The sequence below is a fragment of the Varroa jacobsoni genome, unplaced genomic scaffold (assembly GCF_002532875.2).
Source record: "Varroa jacobsoni isolate VJ856 unplaced genomic scaffold, vjacob_1.0 scaffold_1090, whole genome shotgun sequence".
Taxonomy (NCBI): Eukaryota; Metazoa; Arthropoda; class Arachnida; order Mesostigmata; family Varroidae; genus Varroa; species Varroa jacobsoni.
Genome location: NW_019213992.1, coordinates 48,491 through 65,454, shown reverse-complemented (window position 1 = coordinate 65,454; position 16,964 = coordinate 48,491). Strand labels below are relative to the sequence as shown.

The 16,964-nt window shown below is 42.7% G+C and overlaps 1 protein-coding gene and 2 long non-coding RNA genes across 3 annotated transcripts in view; 2 read left to right on the top strand and 1 right to left on the bottom strand.

Annotated features, from left to right (window-relative positions):
* Nucleotides 1-4,557: 4,557 nt before the first annotated feature.
* Nucleotides 4,558-14,114, bottom strand: LOC147752676 (uncharacterized). The gene is made up of 2 exons (XR_015313479.1): nt 13,588-14,114; nt 4,558-5,121 (listed from the first exon to the last, which is right to left on the bottom strand). It is a non-coding gene; the product is annotated as an uncharacterized LOC147752676 (long non-coding RNA).
* LOC147752677 (uncharacterized) lies at nt 5,061-8,632 on the top strand. The gene is made up of 2 exons (XR_015313478.1): nt 5,061-5,143; nt 8,116-8,632. It is a non-coding gene; the product is annotated as an uncharacterized LOC147752677 (long non-coding RNA).
* A 386-nt stretch (nt 14,115-14,500) lies between the features above and the next one.
* LOC111266494 (uncharacterized) overlaps nt 14,501-16,964 on the top strand; it is a 7,988-nt gene continuing 5,524 nt past the window's right edge. The window contains exon 1 of the mRNA XM_022844020.2: nt 14,501-16,219. Within this exon, the coding sequence (XP_022699755.1) occupies nt 16,207-16,219 (13 nt within the window). The 5' untranslated portion in view covers nt 14,501-16,206. The remainder of the gene's footprint in view (nt 16,220-16,964) is intronic.

The following is a 16,964-nucleotide window of genomic DNA, read 5'->3' as shown; positions in this document are numbered from 1 at the left end:
GATGAGTGTACGCCCCAACTTTGGTCAAGTGGGCGTGCAAAACCATCCAAGCGGCGAAAGAACATAGGAATTGAAGTTATATTCGATAGGCTTATATATGAAGGCGATCGTTCTGCGGTGTGGGCACGACATTGTCATTAACTCTCCAACGGCCGTGGTCAAGGGTCAGGGTTCCTCAGAGACGGGGACTGCGCCATCACCGACAGAGATCTGAAGAGCTTCGAATCGTGTAGCGAATCGATCAAGCAGGTGCAACATCCCTCTGAGAAAGAAAAGTAGTCGAATCCATGAGTGATGGAAACACAGACATTTGACCTTCGTTATGCGTCATCTTTATCGACGACGTTGCCAGTGTCCCATAAAACTGTGTTACAAATGTGTGTGTGTGTGTGGCCGGACGACGACCACGATCAAATAAGGAAACAACATTTCTATTAAATATCATACACTGTATCTTATCACAGGCAAATCTAAAGGATTTGATTCATTATAAGAAGGAAATGTTACGTTCAGGTATGCCATTGTTTTTATGTTTATACATTCTCATTGATGTGTTGCAATTATACTTACATAAAAACCGAGCAACTATATATATATATATATATAGGTTCGGACAGCATTGAAAACGATTATTTTAGTCTTTTGTAGGCTGGGGCCTGATTTGGCAAAGAAGTTTTTGGCTGAAAAATATTTTGTAAAAAGCTGCCGTAGATTATTTATAGTGGTTTGCGAGTATCCACGTGCGTCAGTTCGAGGGCCGTGTGTTTAGCTAAGCCAATGACGCAATCTCGAGTGGCGATAGATTCTCCGTCCCGGTACCTCACTATTATTATTACAATTGTTATAACAAATCAATACAAAAAACACATTTCTTTTATTATTCTCGTAAGACAACTTCTGTGCTCTCTACCAAATCTGGAAGCAGCCAAGCAGACTGAGTTTTAACTTACCTAAATAAAAAGCACTAGATGATTAGTATCGTTGTTATCAAAGTTAACGTAAAGCAGTTATAAACTTAAACAAATTATCTTTAGAAATAAGAAGTTTCCTTTTGACAGAAAACGTCAATACAACAACGATGCTTTGTGTTCACGACGCAGATAAGTTACTATGATCGAGAGAATTTTCATTAAAGCAAGCTTCTTGCCAAAACGCTTAAAGTTTGCCTTGTACATACACGAGTACTAGCAGTCGCGTTCCGAAAAGATTTCTCTGTCATTAGCCTCTTCTGATTAAAAATTGGATTTCCCCAAGTAGAAATGTCTTTTGTACTCTGTTTCAGTTGCAGGTCTATCGGTCATATTTTCATTTCGGTGAAAATAACGGAAGCAAAACGTCAAAAGCTGGTGTCCTTAGTTTGTGCCTGGTGTCACCCTTCGTTCCGTGTGGCTCATGGCCAACTGCCGAGGCTTGGGCGTCTATGGTTTTTCTCCTCAATCTAGCAACGTACAATCAATACTAGTAGATTAGTGACAAAGTTATGTGCAGTGTTTCTGTAAACTGAACACGCAATCGTACTTGAAAAACGGATGCGCAGGCCTATAGAAAAGCGATTAAGTTAAGGCGCTCTAGCAATGCATAGCAACTTACATTGAAGATAGTAGATTGCTCGGTTCAATGTATCATGCCAGCAGGTTGGATTAATATATTTAAGTGGTCACAAAGCTAGGAAGTGAGCGCGATGCTCATTCTGGAGGCTTAAAGTAGATTTGACACGGTAATTCAATAATTTTTGGTAGTCAAAATTAGCTCTTCAAGGGACTTTGCACGGAGTCAGCTGTATTTAACGCCACTTCTCAACACATTTTGCCAGAACGTTGGCCTACGAGGCCACCGATAGGCATAAACGCCGCCCGTCATTCGGCGCTAGGGAACTTGCAACCCTTCATCTAATTTTCTAGCAGGTATATTTTATGTCAACTTGTTTATGCCGCTTACCTAAAGACACCTGCTGTTATGCTGAAAAATACGGATTTGAAGATGACGACGGTAGCCTTAACATCAATTTTCTGTCTATGCTTGTTTGCTTTTTTGAAACCAGACATTTTAAACTTGAAAAGTTTTCTCGTATCTTATATATTGTACGATTATTTTATGCACTGACAACATTATATAGCTGGTTGTATGAATAGGTGAGCGTTACAAACAGTAAATGGGCGTATCGGCACTGATGACACAAATCTCTAACAACGACATTGAAATAGTCGGGAGTATCAGCTATGACTATGAAACAGACAGGCGTCCTACAAGGAGGACCAGCTTGTGCAAGCCCCATGCTGCATCCAGCCGAAGCTCTTTATCTACACAACTTGCACCCCTCGACAAAGGTTCCTTTCAACCGACAGTCCTACCTCCAATCTTTCTATCACAGACACAACATCGCCTTATACTGAGATCCCGTTCTGTTTCTTCGCCTCGTCTTATGCCGGCAGTCAGCTCCATCCGTCGAATGACGAGGCACCTCCATTTCGACTTCCGGCCCAACTTCCGTTCAAAAGAGAGGGACAAGCACAGAAAGACCAGCGAACTTCGCAACTTTTCAGTGGTGCGACCATCCCTAGCAGACTGCAGTCGTCGTCGACTATGTTACCGTATGTTCTTCACCAGCGGTGATGTTCTAGCTAGGCGTCATTTAAATACTACTCCAGCGGACTAAACGCAGAGCACAGAGTTCGCTTATGTCTGATGTGCGAAAAAAGGGCAAAGTTTTGTACCTGGTACGGCGTGGATGATTTTTGTGAGGAAAAGTAAAAACGGAGTTTTGGTCATTCGTTTTGTAAGCCATGCGAGGAATTGCCTACCTTCAAAGATGTTGCCATATGGGTGCTTAATGTGACAGCAATTTAGGCTTCATTACCACCATTTTCTTAATAGGTTTGTTTTATTCAATCACATAGTATAGGTTATTTGGGGAACTTGAACCTGCGACCCCAAATTTTTCAGCTAGAATTTTAGCTGTCAAAGATAACACAGCCACGCGAGTGATGACGACCACATATGGATCGAGGCTTTATAGCAAAATAGACGATTTTAATAAATGACACGTTTGCGATAGACTCCCTTTAAATATTTAGGTGTAATAAGACCGTAGCTTTTTCTTGCAATCTTCTTGCTGGAAAATAACAAAACACCTTAAAACTCTGCTGAAAAAGGACTGCACTACAGGCAAAGCATACCTCATTTGCAACACAATTTTAATTAGTGGAATTAATGAAAATAATCATATGCTATTAATACATATAAAAAGAACAACAAACTCATAATATCCACCACTTCAACCTTACGAATTTCTATCAATTTTTAGATGCGTTCCAGTGCTGCGGATAAAACAGAAGTTTTATGTGCCCTTTAACTGATATGTAGCCTATTACTTCGAAGGCATAGGGAGAGCTATTCTTCGAAACATGCGACTCTATCCGCTCAGACTAGATCCGATGACCTTTCGGTCTTCATACATACCATGGATCGGACTGGTTAAGAGGTCTCACTTGAAATCGCCTGTCTAAGTGGTTTCGATCTTCTGCTTCAAGAGGCAGGTGCATCCTCTTCCCGTCGGGAGCGACGACAAAGGGCCTGACTCCAGAAACATTAGTCCTAGCAGCCACTCAAGTATGGAGTGGGGATATTAAGTGGTCAATTGAGTTAATACCAGCAGAGAACGGCCCTTCTCTAGTATCCAGTATATGTACATGGGCACTTATCAATCTGAAGTCTTACCGCAGACGAATATGCGTACATCTTCAGAGCCTTGCTATTGACTACTTCAATTATGCATTATAGGGAAGTGAGCAAACAGATTCTACTTGTCTCAAATGATGACGGTCAATGAAGCCTCTGATTGAAAAAAGAGATTAAGGAAAAAGGGGCCGCAAGAATTTAGAGTCTGACAAAGAGCTCATACATACTTGAAATAGTTTGTGTGAATAAAATTCATATATTAGGTATAATTTACGCGCAATGAACTATTAGCTTTGCAGACACCTGCCGGAGACTGCTGGGATGCGATCACACCAGTGAGGCATGGGGTAATCCATACGGCTATTAGTGCCAATAGATCGTTCGAATACAATCTTTTTCTTCACCTTGCTACAGAAACAATTAAGCACGCAAGCTTGAAGTCTGAGGGCATTGTTTCCGCACGTTCCGTCCTCTAAGCGTGAACACGATCACTTCATAAGATCGCAGCTCTGTCTCCTGTGTCAACATATTGTTGTATCAATTCACTGATGGCATCCGATTTTATTAAAGGCTAAATACATTCCTATAGCAATAACGGGGTCAACGCGACCCCTACGCATAAATGTATCTGTAACGTAGTGATATACCCCATTGTTGACATCGCGACGCGGTTGGAACAAAATACTCGCTGTCTAATTCTTTGCTAGAAAACTTCACATTTGTGAAACCCCTACTTCACGTCAAGTTGACGTGTGCAGCCTTATCTTTTACGTAACAGCAGTAACACGTCACGTAATGACAACGTTCAGCATCAACAACTGTTCAGACTAACAACTATCATTTGATTATTGACAAATGCTGCAAAAGCAAGACATACGGTTTGCTATTTCGCATTCCCTATTCTATTTATTAAATTCCGTATTTTTTTTTATTTTAAATATTTTGCTCAATCCACAAATATAGAGAAAATAATCATTGTGGAAGATTTTGCTTACGTCAAATTAGGTAGGCACATAGGGAATACTAAATCTGATTAAAGAAAATACTATAAATATATTATTTCCGAAAATTATTTATGCATTTTCGCGCGTTCACCAATCTATAAACTTTCTCTAACCTATAGATAAAACTGTTTTCAGTAAAGCTATGAGGAACCATATCGCGCGTCTTGAAGGACACCCGATCACCTTCGGATGCTATAACCAGATAAGTTCCTCAAACACAGTTGACAGTATGGTCACATACCGCAGGATACCGTGGCTGCATGCCGAGGAAATCGGATGTTCCCTGACGTCACGTCCGGTCTCTGTCTTCCCTGAGCAGACGTCCCCTATCGCCTAGGTTCGGGAAGCTTCCGGGGACGATCCACCCCACACTGCGGGAAAAGCAGCGTGGTACGGACTACTCATGGACATTGATGAGTGCCTGCTTGGCCGCGAGTTCCTGGTGGCAAACATATTTTCTTGTAAGTACTATAGGCTGCTGGCTGCGTTTTAATGAAGGAAGGACAAAGCAAACACATTTTATAATAACGCTGTACCTGGGAAGTTAATAAGGTAAATGTTTCGTCGAAGTTGATTAAGTAAAAATAGGATTCTTCTGACAGTTGTCGCAACCTCTGCGGGTATTTTCCGGAGTCGATACTGAAACCTTCATTGTTTGACTTACAGGTAGTTCTTCTTTTGCTGCATTTTTATATGCAATAGATTAACAATGTGTATTGACATATATTTTTTGCGAAGTTAATTAGATGTTTTACGTAAAACTTTGCCCCTTGTCACACCCTCAAAATCTTTAGTCAATGGGAGGGTACATTGGAAATCGCGGTTTTCAATAGGTTTTTACGACTATCTTCAATATTCAAAGATTGAAATGCTGCACCTATTTGTTCTTGCGAGGGATCTAGCGGCTGGGGCTGTACATAGGGGTTTTGTCTGGGATCCAGGTTGTTCGGGTGGGCTATGAAAGTCAGGCGTAACCTCAGCAACTACAGGGATACGGCATGGCCCAGGTCTGCTGGGTCCCATACCTGCCCATTTCCCAGTTTCCGGTTGCCCAGGCAGCCCCCACTTCCTGTGGAGGGATGAAATGTGCTAAGTCAAACCAATAGCATACAACCACTTGTCTCGGACTACGCCACCCAGCTATAAAACGGTTTGAGCATAATGAATGATTCTATTGACTAAATTAAACGTTTCAAATTTTCACTATTGGCAGTACCGCTAAAGACTTCCTTAGATCGTCGGCCATTAGCACGATTTTCCAAACTATTCTCCACTCAATACAGCCTCTTCTAACCGTTACAGAGTCCTAATAAGATGAGGGATCGAACTACTATGCAATTACTTCGTATGTACAATCCGCTAAGTATCATCACGAGGCAAATGTTTAAAACCTGACAGCTTTCAGGGCATTAATCGTCGTTTCCGACGATGACGAGGTGAAAAGTTATCACCTTAATATGAAAAAGGTAACTGCGTGCAGCCGGTACTGCTATGAGTATCTTGACTTATCCAATGAAGTTCATTTACTCGAACGTAATTCGTAGCTTGCTATCACACGCTACCTTTTACAGGTTTGACTGAGTGAGCATGCGAAGTTCCATAGGCATTATCATTGCTATTAGCACGTTATCCAGCGTCGGTTACCGCAACAGAATCTCATGGCTGCGGAATAGACTATTGCTCTATGAGAGTGAGTACCACAATGTTCTTTTTCAGCAGAATTAACTATTAACGTTCACCAAACGTTATTTTTCCACCAGTTCGTTATCGAAACGGTCTTGCCGAGGAGAAGAACTCGAACCGAACGATATTTCGTCCAGCTAAACTATGAATCCGAAGGTTTTCATTGAATCTGAGACACGAACTAAAGTTGCTGCCTGTCGGTAACGTCAGTGTAATGACAAGTGGATCAGTTATAGATCGTCATCGGACCGATGGGCTCAAAATGTAACACGCATTTACTTAGCCTAGAATTGCCCAGACTCCCGCTTCAGTTGTCTTGTATTTGATTTGAAATTTGGCGCACACGCGCCCTTCAACAAGAAGCAATGGATAGCTTTCGAAGAGGCGGTCGACAGGGCGCAGCTTCTCAAAGTATTTCAACTTAGATATGGACACGCATTGGCGGAGTCGAACAACGCACTCGTGGGGAACCGCCGGCACAACAGGCAGACGAGATGGACAGAATACGATCTGATGACTCGGGTCAGGACTTCGGTTTCTTGAAGCCAAGTCTCGAGAATAGGCTTCGTAGCTCTGAACTTCAGTACGGAAATTGTGCTGGGATAATCGACAAATGAAAAGAGGCAAAAGCCGGTGTTAGGCTGTTGGAATATGACGACTGAAATAAAAGATCGTCCCGGGGTTTTCGTGGGGATATTTTGTACAGGACGACAGGATGCGACAAGCATCGCTAGTGACAGGAAAGAATTTGGACAGCATAACCTCATTCTTGTTCGCAGTTTTCGATGTCGACATCGAAAGCCTATCAAACGTCGCTACCACAGGCTTCAATGATGGATTTCGGCAAAGAGGAAACAAGGTGTCTGGGACGATGCTGACGGTGCGATGATTGTTGCCCAGAGGCCCGTAAAGGTTCGACTCCAGGCGCTGATGCGGACAACGAACAGAAATATTGAGTAGGAGAATGAGTTTCCTTGCAGCGGCAATAGCACCTCAACGATTTTACGAAAGCATTTTGCCGCAGTCAAAATTTTCGTCGTCTTTACTTCGCCACATCAGTGATGCTCCTGTTTACAACAGTACTGGCTGCACTGCCCGTCGAAGCATACAAACATTTACTTCATTCAAGGACTTCCATGCGCATTGTATATTTCCAGAAACATATTGAATGCAAACCATATGCACACATATAAGGGTAGTTGCTGCCAAGTATATCAGATAAGCTTTCTCGGAATTGGAACGCATACCAGCGATTAAATATATATATATATATATATATTTTTTTTTTCTTCTAAATAAAGCAATCTTTATATATGATTGTTATCATATTTTGTATATTCTTTAGTAGAAGCCAATCGCTCATCTACCCTTTTATAACTAGATATTGTGTATCATTACGTTAAATTGTTAATTCTCTGCGTTGATTTGCTCAGCTACTTATATCACCAAATAAGCTAGTATGGTCGAAATCGCACAGCCCTAAACGCGTTGTTCTCCTGAAGTAAGTGAAGCTGTGTCCTCTGCTGTATCTCTTTATCTCTGGGCTGGCGTTACACCAAGCCACGATATACATAGGGCAGACCAGTGATCAGCTCCACGTAGACAAACAGAGAAAGATATTAGAGCTACTATCGTATGCCCAGATTCCCCATGTTCGTTTACAGTTAGGTGGGTCTCGGCCTACCTACAGCGTACTACAGCCCTCTCGCCCCTGGCGATATAACCTATCTAACATTTCCAACTGTTACAGAGCGTTACAAATGTACAGACCCAGTTGAAGAGGTCTGACGGCGTATTCATTTCGCTTTGCTATCCGTTACGAGATATCTCCACGTTTGCATAGCAGCAGCTGCTTGTCAACGCTGTTCGAAAAGTGGACTTCTGGGAGTGAAGCTGACCAGATTGTTTATGTGTCAGATGGAATGGGGGATAATAAACAAACGACGGAAAATCCACATGTTCTTTGAGCATCGATCAGTCCCCACCATCGGTACGGATAATTATTACGAGAATATTTTATCCCGTAGATTGGCGTTGTTTATAACAATCAAAGTAAATATCGTATACGATTGATTCGTCTAGATGTGATCTAAAATCATCTCCGGTTGGATATATATTTTGTTTACATGACGTAACGTTTAATTTCGACCTAAGGTGATGAATATTCGGCCTTACCCGAACAGAACAGATAGTCTGTTTGGGGCATATATTTATCTGCGATGTATTTGCTGTGAAATAAACGAAAATTCTATATTTTAATAAGCCTTCTCCTTTGATGTGTTTCGTGAATTGGGCAATGGTAACGATATTACGCATCGTATAACCCCGGCTGAATAACGCTCTCACTGCGGTAGCAATTTTGTCAATGTAAAACGTTTAAATGATGTCCGTATATTGAAGTCGTAATATAATATTGAAGCGCATATACTTTGCCTAAAAAGAAAAAGCAAACGCTCTAAGTTTTCAGGGTCATCCTAATTTCAGTGTTTCGTACTAACGTACGACGGTATACCGGCTACCATATCAACGATACTGCGTATTTCAGCTAGTGTTCACGCAACAAAGTAATATTTTGTTTGCCCCAAAGTGAATGCGTGCATGTCGAGGGGTAAAGATTACCCCTGAACAAAATTCCTCGTAACGACTACTATAAAGTGAATGCTTCGAGGTTTACGGCTGGGACCACCAGTGGGCCGCATTACATAAAACAGCAGGCAATTCCGAGCTGCTACCTTCAATATCAAGCAGGCTTCGCTTAAGTGTACTTGATGTTAAAGACTTTCTTTTTGGGTGACATCATCGCTCAGAACACTTACTAGTATTGAAAACCATCCCCAACGCCTGTTTATACTCCGCAGAGGAATAGCATCTTTGGCGGATGGCCTAGAAAAGTATAAAATTTTTTTTGCAATTTACGGGTTTGACCGCCCAGCCCAACGCTTTTCAAAAGTATGACAGTATTCGTTCTTGGCTATGGTCCTACGACTTTTACTAAGTAGAAAAAAATCTTAAAATTCTGCTCCGTTTGATTTTATCAGCGCCAGGAAACATTGCCACTTTAGGGGGTGGCTGGTAGCCCCTCACAGCAGAGCGAATCAATCATCTGTCTACGTCTGGTTTCAAACTCGGACCTCACCTCACTACTGCTCATGTGTTTACGTTTAGCGATAGCCGTTAGCACAGTGCCGCCGTACCTCAGTTACTACCACCATCAGCTGTTTTACTACTAATAATAATTGTCATGTTATATTATGTATTCTTTATATATCCTTTTCTAAGTACGACTTCTTTTGTTTACTTAATCATTTACCCATTCTTTCTCGACTTAGATATGCTACTTCATAATATTTCCCATGGCCATAACATTCAAACAACTCACTGTACTATCTCGCTCTCCTTCCGCGACATTTCCGCCCTTCTAATAATACCCGATATACTGATATCACTGATCGTCAGAACCGCTGGTGTACTACCTGACACGCAACAAGCTCTAGTTCGTCTGACTACGATACAAACCATATCTGCCTACCATGGCTGATGCAGATCGACAGAAAGATGTCCGGGTATCAGATACCTTCTCTGAAGCAGGGAGAGAGAGAGAGAGACAGGGCTTTTTTCAATTCTCTTCTAAAAGCTAGCTCCTTCGTCTCCCTTTCTCATTCCTACTAAGTATATGGTACTGCTCCACAAAGCGTTCCCGCGATTTCGAAACACTCGCGAGCAGTTTGTGAGGAGCTCACGAGCACACGAGTCAACGACTCGTTAGCACAGAGAACACGCACTACCTCATTTGTATTTAGGATCACTTTATCGCTTCTGGCCGACCGGGTCGGGGGTCTAGCCGCCTAATCGATGGTCGGAGGCAGCTTCTGTTGGGGTTGATACTGCGTATAGTCTGCGGTTATCGCATGCGACAGTAGATTATATATATGTGTAGATGATATGCTGTAATGATCTCGAAGTGATCGCATTTGCCGCTGCGAGTTTAAAGCTTAGTGGACATCATCTCCCCGCATCAGAGCTAAGTTTCGACCGCCGCGCCGGCTATATCCGGCATCTGAGGTAAAAGCTGGCTCGTATTTCACCTATGAGGACTAAAGTGTGAGAGCTAGTACTGCGGTTATTCACCAAACGAAAGTGAAATCGCTCGTGATTTAGTCTCATGAAAGCTTCGCGGAGATGCAATCGAAAATGAAGTTACAAACGAGTCTTGATCTAAAGGCCATTGGTTGACGCCGCACGTAATACGAGCGAGCAGAAATATACGCCCGAATATATAATGTGAAGATTATCTTACATCTGCTTTGTTCTCCTTTATCGACAGATGTTTGCACCACATCACCTGTCGGATTTATACAATGAATACTACTCTGAAAGCAGGTGTTCGGCAGGAGTTGCAGGGTATTTGCAAATGGCCTCGGTGCCTCACTTGAATTGCTTGCTCTCTGTCGCAGTCTTGCCCTTATCCACTTCCAAGATGTCAGACGCTAATAATTCTATCATAGATCTCTTTCTTAGGTATCGTCGCCGACTTTAGGCGTTTCACTATCGCGTCTGGTCCGTAACTTTCTCCATCACTAACAAATCCCGTCAAGTTCTTGCTTGATGCTTACCGTGTCTGGAGTACCTTTCGTTGCAAGATTCAGTTACCCGCCTTAGTAAAAAAAATTCATGATATAAATATCTGAGCCCTGTACATACGATATAATCTGGGTAGGTAAAAAAAGATGTAACGTTTTTACTACGGAGAATAACTGGCGACGTTATAACGATACCATAATGAAGTAACAATTAAATGGCATTTATTTCCTCATTATTATTTTTGCGCGTGGTCCAGGGTATACATGTTATATTATTATATGATCACTGTAGGGTTTTTTGTATACTGCAAACAGACTTTTCCTTAGAACCACTGCATTCGGTCTATATGTTTTTTTCGTTTCCGGGGAAGGATTCGAGGAGATTGTTTACCTGCTTGCTCTTAACGCTGTCCAGCTCAGGTCGCGGCTGATAGATGAGTTAGACTCTTTGCAAAAGCGGTTAGCGCCGATATCAAGCTCATATTGTTCAAATGTTTAGTAAAATCCGGAAAAAGAACGTTTGGCTGTGAGGCAAAAAGTTTAATTTTGTGCTCGGCTAAGGTACAGGTAGCGACAGTGTGATTCACTCGCAGGCCGATGAAGTCCAGTGTAACCACTAGGCCAGTGGTGCGACCTATGTATGAATCCAAAAGGCAACTTTCTACAGGGTGTCATTAAATAACTGTGATGTTGTGCTGGAGGGCTTTCTCCGAAAGCCCCAGGATACCACGATTTATTTACCGATTGAACAAGTGGCACCAATATTGGTTGCGACCCATTGCACTAGAACGACTACGGTTCATCTTGTGTGGTACCACGCGTCCTTAAAATCTATAGCGTTAGATTCGTGCTATGTGTACTGCCTTCAAAAAAAAAAGGTTTCCTTTGACGATAGCGGTCCCATAGCAATTCATATTGGCTGTCAGAGTAGTGGTTCAAATGGAAGCTTGCTTTTGGAACGGGAACCGTCGTATTTTGTGTTGAACCTGTATGCCTTTGCTTTCACAGTTGCTTTCTGGACTTTATGAACCTAAAATTAGCTGAAAGTGAAAACGCGACGTTTCCTCGGTAGGATGCGTTTTGTACTCTGGATCTGTAGCGTCGAATGAAGTCTAATGAGGTGCCCATGTCAGAGAGAGTGACGCGCCTGACACGACATGATCAGGAGTTTCACTAGGAGAGCCCTGTGTTGAGAGTTCAGCGTGGCCAATTAGGCCTCAATATGTGGTAGGCACTTAGGAAGCCATGTTATTGTTTACAAATCGTGTGATGCCTATTGATTGAATCGCTCGTTAGAGAATCGAAAAGGCGCGAACTTTTCGAGTAGTGATGAATCTGCGCCCTCTATTGCCGTCGTCTTTATATCACACTTCTAGTCAACTTCTGCTTTATAAGGCAATGTTTTTCTGGTAAAATTTCCGTTATGTAAAATGGGAACTTTCAAACATTACATATTAGTTAAGGCTCGGTTGAAGTTAGAGGGAACAATGGTTAAATAAAGAATATAGCCAGTAACCCAACGTTGGAAGCACTTGTTTTCCCAAACCGATTGCCAATTTACGTTGAATGAGAAATTAACAGCCTGAATTATTTTTGCCCTAACAGCCACAATGGAGATCACATTTTGGACGCTGGTTATCTATGGCCTGCAAGGTTCTGGGCATCCAAGACCGTTCATAACGAACAAGCAAAAGTTATATAATGAACTCATGTTCAAAAACGATGCAATGTCGATCTTATAATATTTTAGGTATCCTAATAATAGCTTAAGGCTCGAAAGGAATGCTAGACGGTCATATTTATAGAAATATCATATTAGACAATTTTAGCGTTTGGTAATAGCTGCTTGTGAAAGCGTTGGATACAGGCATACGGCAGCAGCTTAAAGCAAATAGGCTGCTTTAAGCAAAACTGTGATCACAATAAGTAAGTTGAGGTAAAAACTAAAACTTGAGAGTTTAAATTAAATAGGCACGGGTTTTACCACGCCATTATCGACACTTCTCCTGGAAGGAAAAACAACAGACAATCGAAAGCCGTTAAGCGTTAATTGTAAAGGTTTAGATTCGGTGCATAATATAACAACAACAAGTTTCCGTTATAAGTTTGCTTAAGTTGCCAATGTGGGACAAATTCTACTCTAGATGGAATGAAGATAGGTCTTGCTAAAGGATTTAAAATTTGGAAGTTTAATAGATAAGAATAATTAAGTTTATTATTATCAATTACTTCTTACTTTACAGTATTTGGGTATCCACTTTTCACAAAACGTATTTAACAATTCGCATAAAACTAAAAAGTAAACGACCTAATACCTTAATTTTAGAAAATGTGGATCTGATTTTCCCATCAAAAGAAGCCTTCAACCTTTCTAATAAAGAATAAGTTAGGGTTGAAAGAGTGCAATTGACCTTAACATGCGTTTACCTTTCGAAATTTTTGCCCATATGCTGGCATTAGTTCAGCGAGATCTGAGAGCAATATCCCGATTCTGCCCTCGAATCAAACTTTGACCCGACCTGCAAAGCGGAAACTAGACCAACCTACGTACTGTGTTATTGTAATTATTCTCTATTTCTATCGTCGACAAGGAGACTATAGATCACTTTACCCTATAGTTTAAAGACGTCACAATTGCTTACTTATGTGGCGACCTTGAAGCTTTGTCAAGTCATGAGATCAAAAGTCCCCTTGAGTCTTAAGATATGCTGGACTCCATTGTAGAGTAGAGGATGCCAGGTCCGGGACAAAAGTCATTTTCCGCTGCACTAACAGTCTTCTCATTAAATTGTTTAAGGCCAATTGCGCTAACGTCAACATCAGCCCGCACCAGCGGCAGTGTCCACGCTTATTCCGATGCGATCCCAGTCGACCACAACAGCACAATGATATCGTCTCATTGCCCTTCTTCTTACTCTGAATTATCAAAAGCTTCCGAAGTCGAAAATCTGCACCACGAAGTCTATCAGAGCAGCGCTTTGCAGGCGGAACGTCGCACATTATAGTTCAATGGACGAACGTGGCAGTTGCAATCGCATGTACATACAAGGCAGGCGTCATATTGTTCTCGTACACGGGCACACACACCATTATGAGCTTTTTGGAGACACACCTCAGTGGTCTTACTAGCAACGGGCTAAAGGCCTGGCTTACTAGAGACGTGAATATCGCCAACGACTCGGGTATAGCCCCCGCTATCAGCATCTCAGCGAGCACCACCGGGCCGAAGGCGGAGTTAGGGATGCCCACACAGTGCTTCTGACGGTGCTCTGCTATCTGATTGGCCTTCTTTGCTGCGGTCCTCTCCCGCGCCAACCTCTGCGGACCCGCCGCCGCTAACACCCCGTACGAATTTGCTTCGTTGTCTCTGATTGGCCTGCGCCAAACACTTCCCCAGCCCTATTTAGCCCCCTAGACCCCTATAGAAACTCCTACGGTTGCTACCCCTGCTCATCTTTTCAAGACTGTAGTTCAAGCCAAGTTACTAGCTGCGCTAGCTTTTCTTTTGAGTGAGATTGCAGCAGGACCCGGAGCAGGGGGTGCGACTTCGCGCATGCGTCACCATCAGCTGCTGACAGCTAGGGTCGCGTCAGCCTCGGCTGCGGTCTTCGATTTGCTGCAGGCGCTAGCAACGGCGATATGTGCAGGGCAGAAAATGTTCGGACCAGCTCCAGCCTCGGAGCCTACCTTCCTGCCAACCAGCCAAGTCGTCAGGGTTACTAGCAGCCACACTAAGGTCTGGTTATAGCGGAAGGAAGTAAGTACTTCCAATAGGCTGGCGTGTTCAGGACACACCGGACGTACGGGAGCAGCATTGCAGGAAACGATCGACTGACGACGAAACCGACCGACCGACCGACGGAGACCGACAACGGGCCAGGATTAGCAGGATCAACGTTCTGACGCCGTTAGCATCAAGCAAGAAACGGATGAAGGAGCGAACGGCGATTCCAACAGGATACATCAACGGGCCGCTATAGTTAGATGGCGCAACCAGCTCCTATTGACTAAAAGATTAACCGAAATAGCACTGGCAAGAGAGTGAGACGATCTCGGCTGCCGTCGAAGACTGTTGGGAAGAAAGGGGCCGCGACAAAGACATCAAGAAACGTGAGGCCTGATCGCTGCCTACTGGACATGCCTGTTCGGCCCGTAGCTGGACTAAATGGTGAACAGACTGTGTGAGTAAATTCCTCCGTGTGTTGGCTACCGTAACGCTGTCGACATCCGTCGAAATCTGTGGAAAGGTTTGCAAACGTCGCGGTTGCCCGGTTCCCCCTTATCCGACGGACGGAGAATAGATCAGTTGAAGTATAAGTATATAAGCCGTAGTGTACAAAACATCGCGCGCTGGCCTCCACCGAGCTTGGGGTAGTACCGTAAGGCGTTGTTATCAATCACCCTAACTTCCCCCAACGATTCTCCCCTTTTAACGACGTGAAAGACCACGTCGACAGCGGACACGGCAACGACAACGAAAAAGTAATAGCGATACTAGAACCCATAGCAGCACCTGCAGGGAGTCAAGGATAGCCATCTCCGGAAAGGCATACAAGCACAGGGTAAAGCTGTTCCTGACGGACCCGGGAGCCGGAAGACGGCCGGAAGAAACGACAAACCCCTGCCGGCCTTTCCCTGTTCTTGGTCGTTTATAAACAACATTCGTTATTTTGACAGGCATCACCGCCACTTAACAGCTTCGGTAATGATAGTGCTTTGGAATGAAAAGTTCCTTGTGATTAAGCGACACCTTGAGAGAATCAAGTAAGTAAACCAGTACTATTTTGTCTGTACGATTGTCCCAACTCTATCGGGCAACCCCACTGCAAACAGTGTTGTGCCAATTAATGGCAAGGTCGTCGTATTCTGCGCTGCGAAACCCAATCGACCGACTAGCTTCCGGCGCCGCTTATACATTCATTCATAGGAGGATATGTCCCTCTTATGGGTCGACGAGCCAAACGAGTTTCAAATAAACCGAGAAAGTGACTTCTCCAGCATCTAGTATTCATAAACGCATCTGCTTATGTTGACACAGTTATATGATGGACAAGAACTAAGTGTGACTCGTGTCTAATAAATGAACTATTGCACTCAGGTCGGTAGCAATATATAACCTATAGTGTATCAAGTGGTGTCGCTAAAAGAGATTCCACTGAGAGTAGCGAAAAGTTCGATTTCATTGAAAACCGACCGATTTGGTAACTAACAAAAACCAAATCAACTTCGAACTTTGAGTAAAGGCTTTCATTGCAACCGGGATGATGCTCACAGGTAAGTGAAGTTCATATAACTCCAAGTTCCATTTGTTCGGCTGATTTGTGTATGTGTGCGTGTATGAATGCTTGTAATATGTAATACTGATACGAAGAAATACGATTGTGTAGCACAAGGCTACTGGAGCCTACTAGATCCACTGATAATATATTAGACCTCAATTTACCTCAGGGGGGTGTTTCAGGCCATAACGTTAGGTTGTATATAGAGTAGAAAGGCGCGATTTGGGTTCTTCTTCAGAGAAACTGCGGGAAGCGGTCGATGTGAATCGATGAGAAAGTTTCTAACGTCATCGTAAGTATAACGTAAAGTTCACATAGCAAATAATGCTTTCGACACTGTTAATGCATATTTATTTTTAGGACTATCCAAAGAGCCACTTGGAAAAGGAATAACTTAGTAACACGAAAGACACATGGGGTCTGCTTAACACTAAATTGGATACTAGTTCACTAATTGTATTGCTTTCTATATAAACGTAAATTATAAATATAAAATAGTAATTATAAAATATAATTAAATCAATGACAAAACAAAGGTTGAGCGAACTTTACACAATTAGCTTGTATTGTTTTCCTATATTCTAATGCCAGTTTCTCTACAACTGGTCAACGGAGTTAGAATAGACGATGAAATCTCAAGTTTTCAGTAATCTCAAAATTTCAAGTAATCATTTAGTCTGAAAATATAATACCTAGGCAGGCCCTTAGGAGCAGAGGAAAAATCACTCGAATTAATTTAT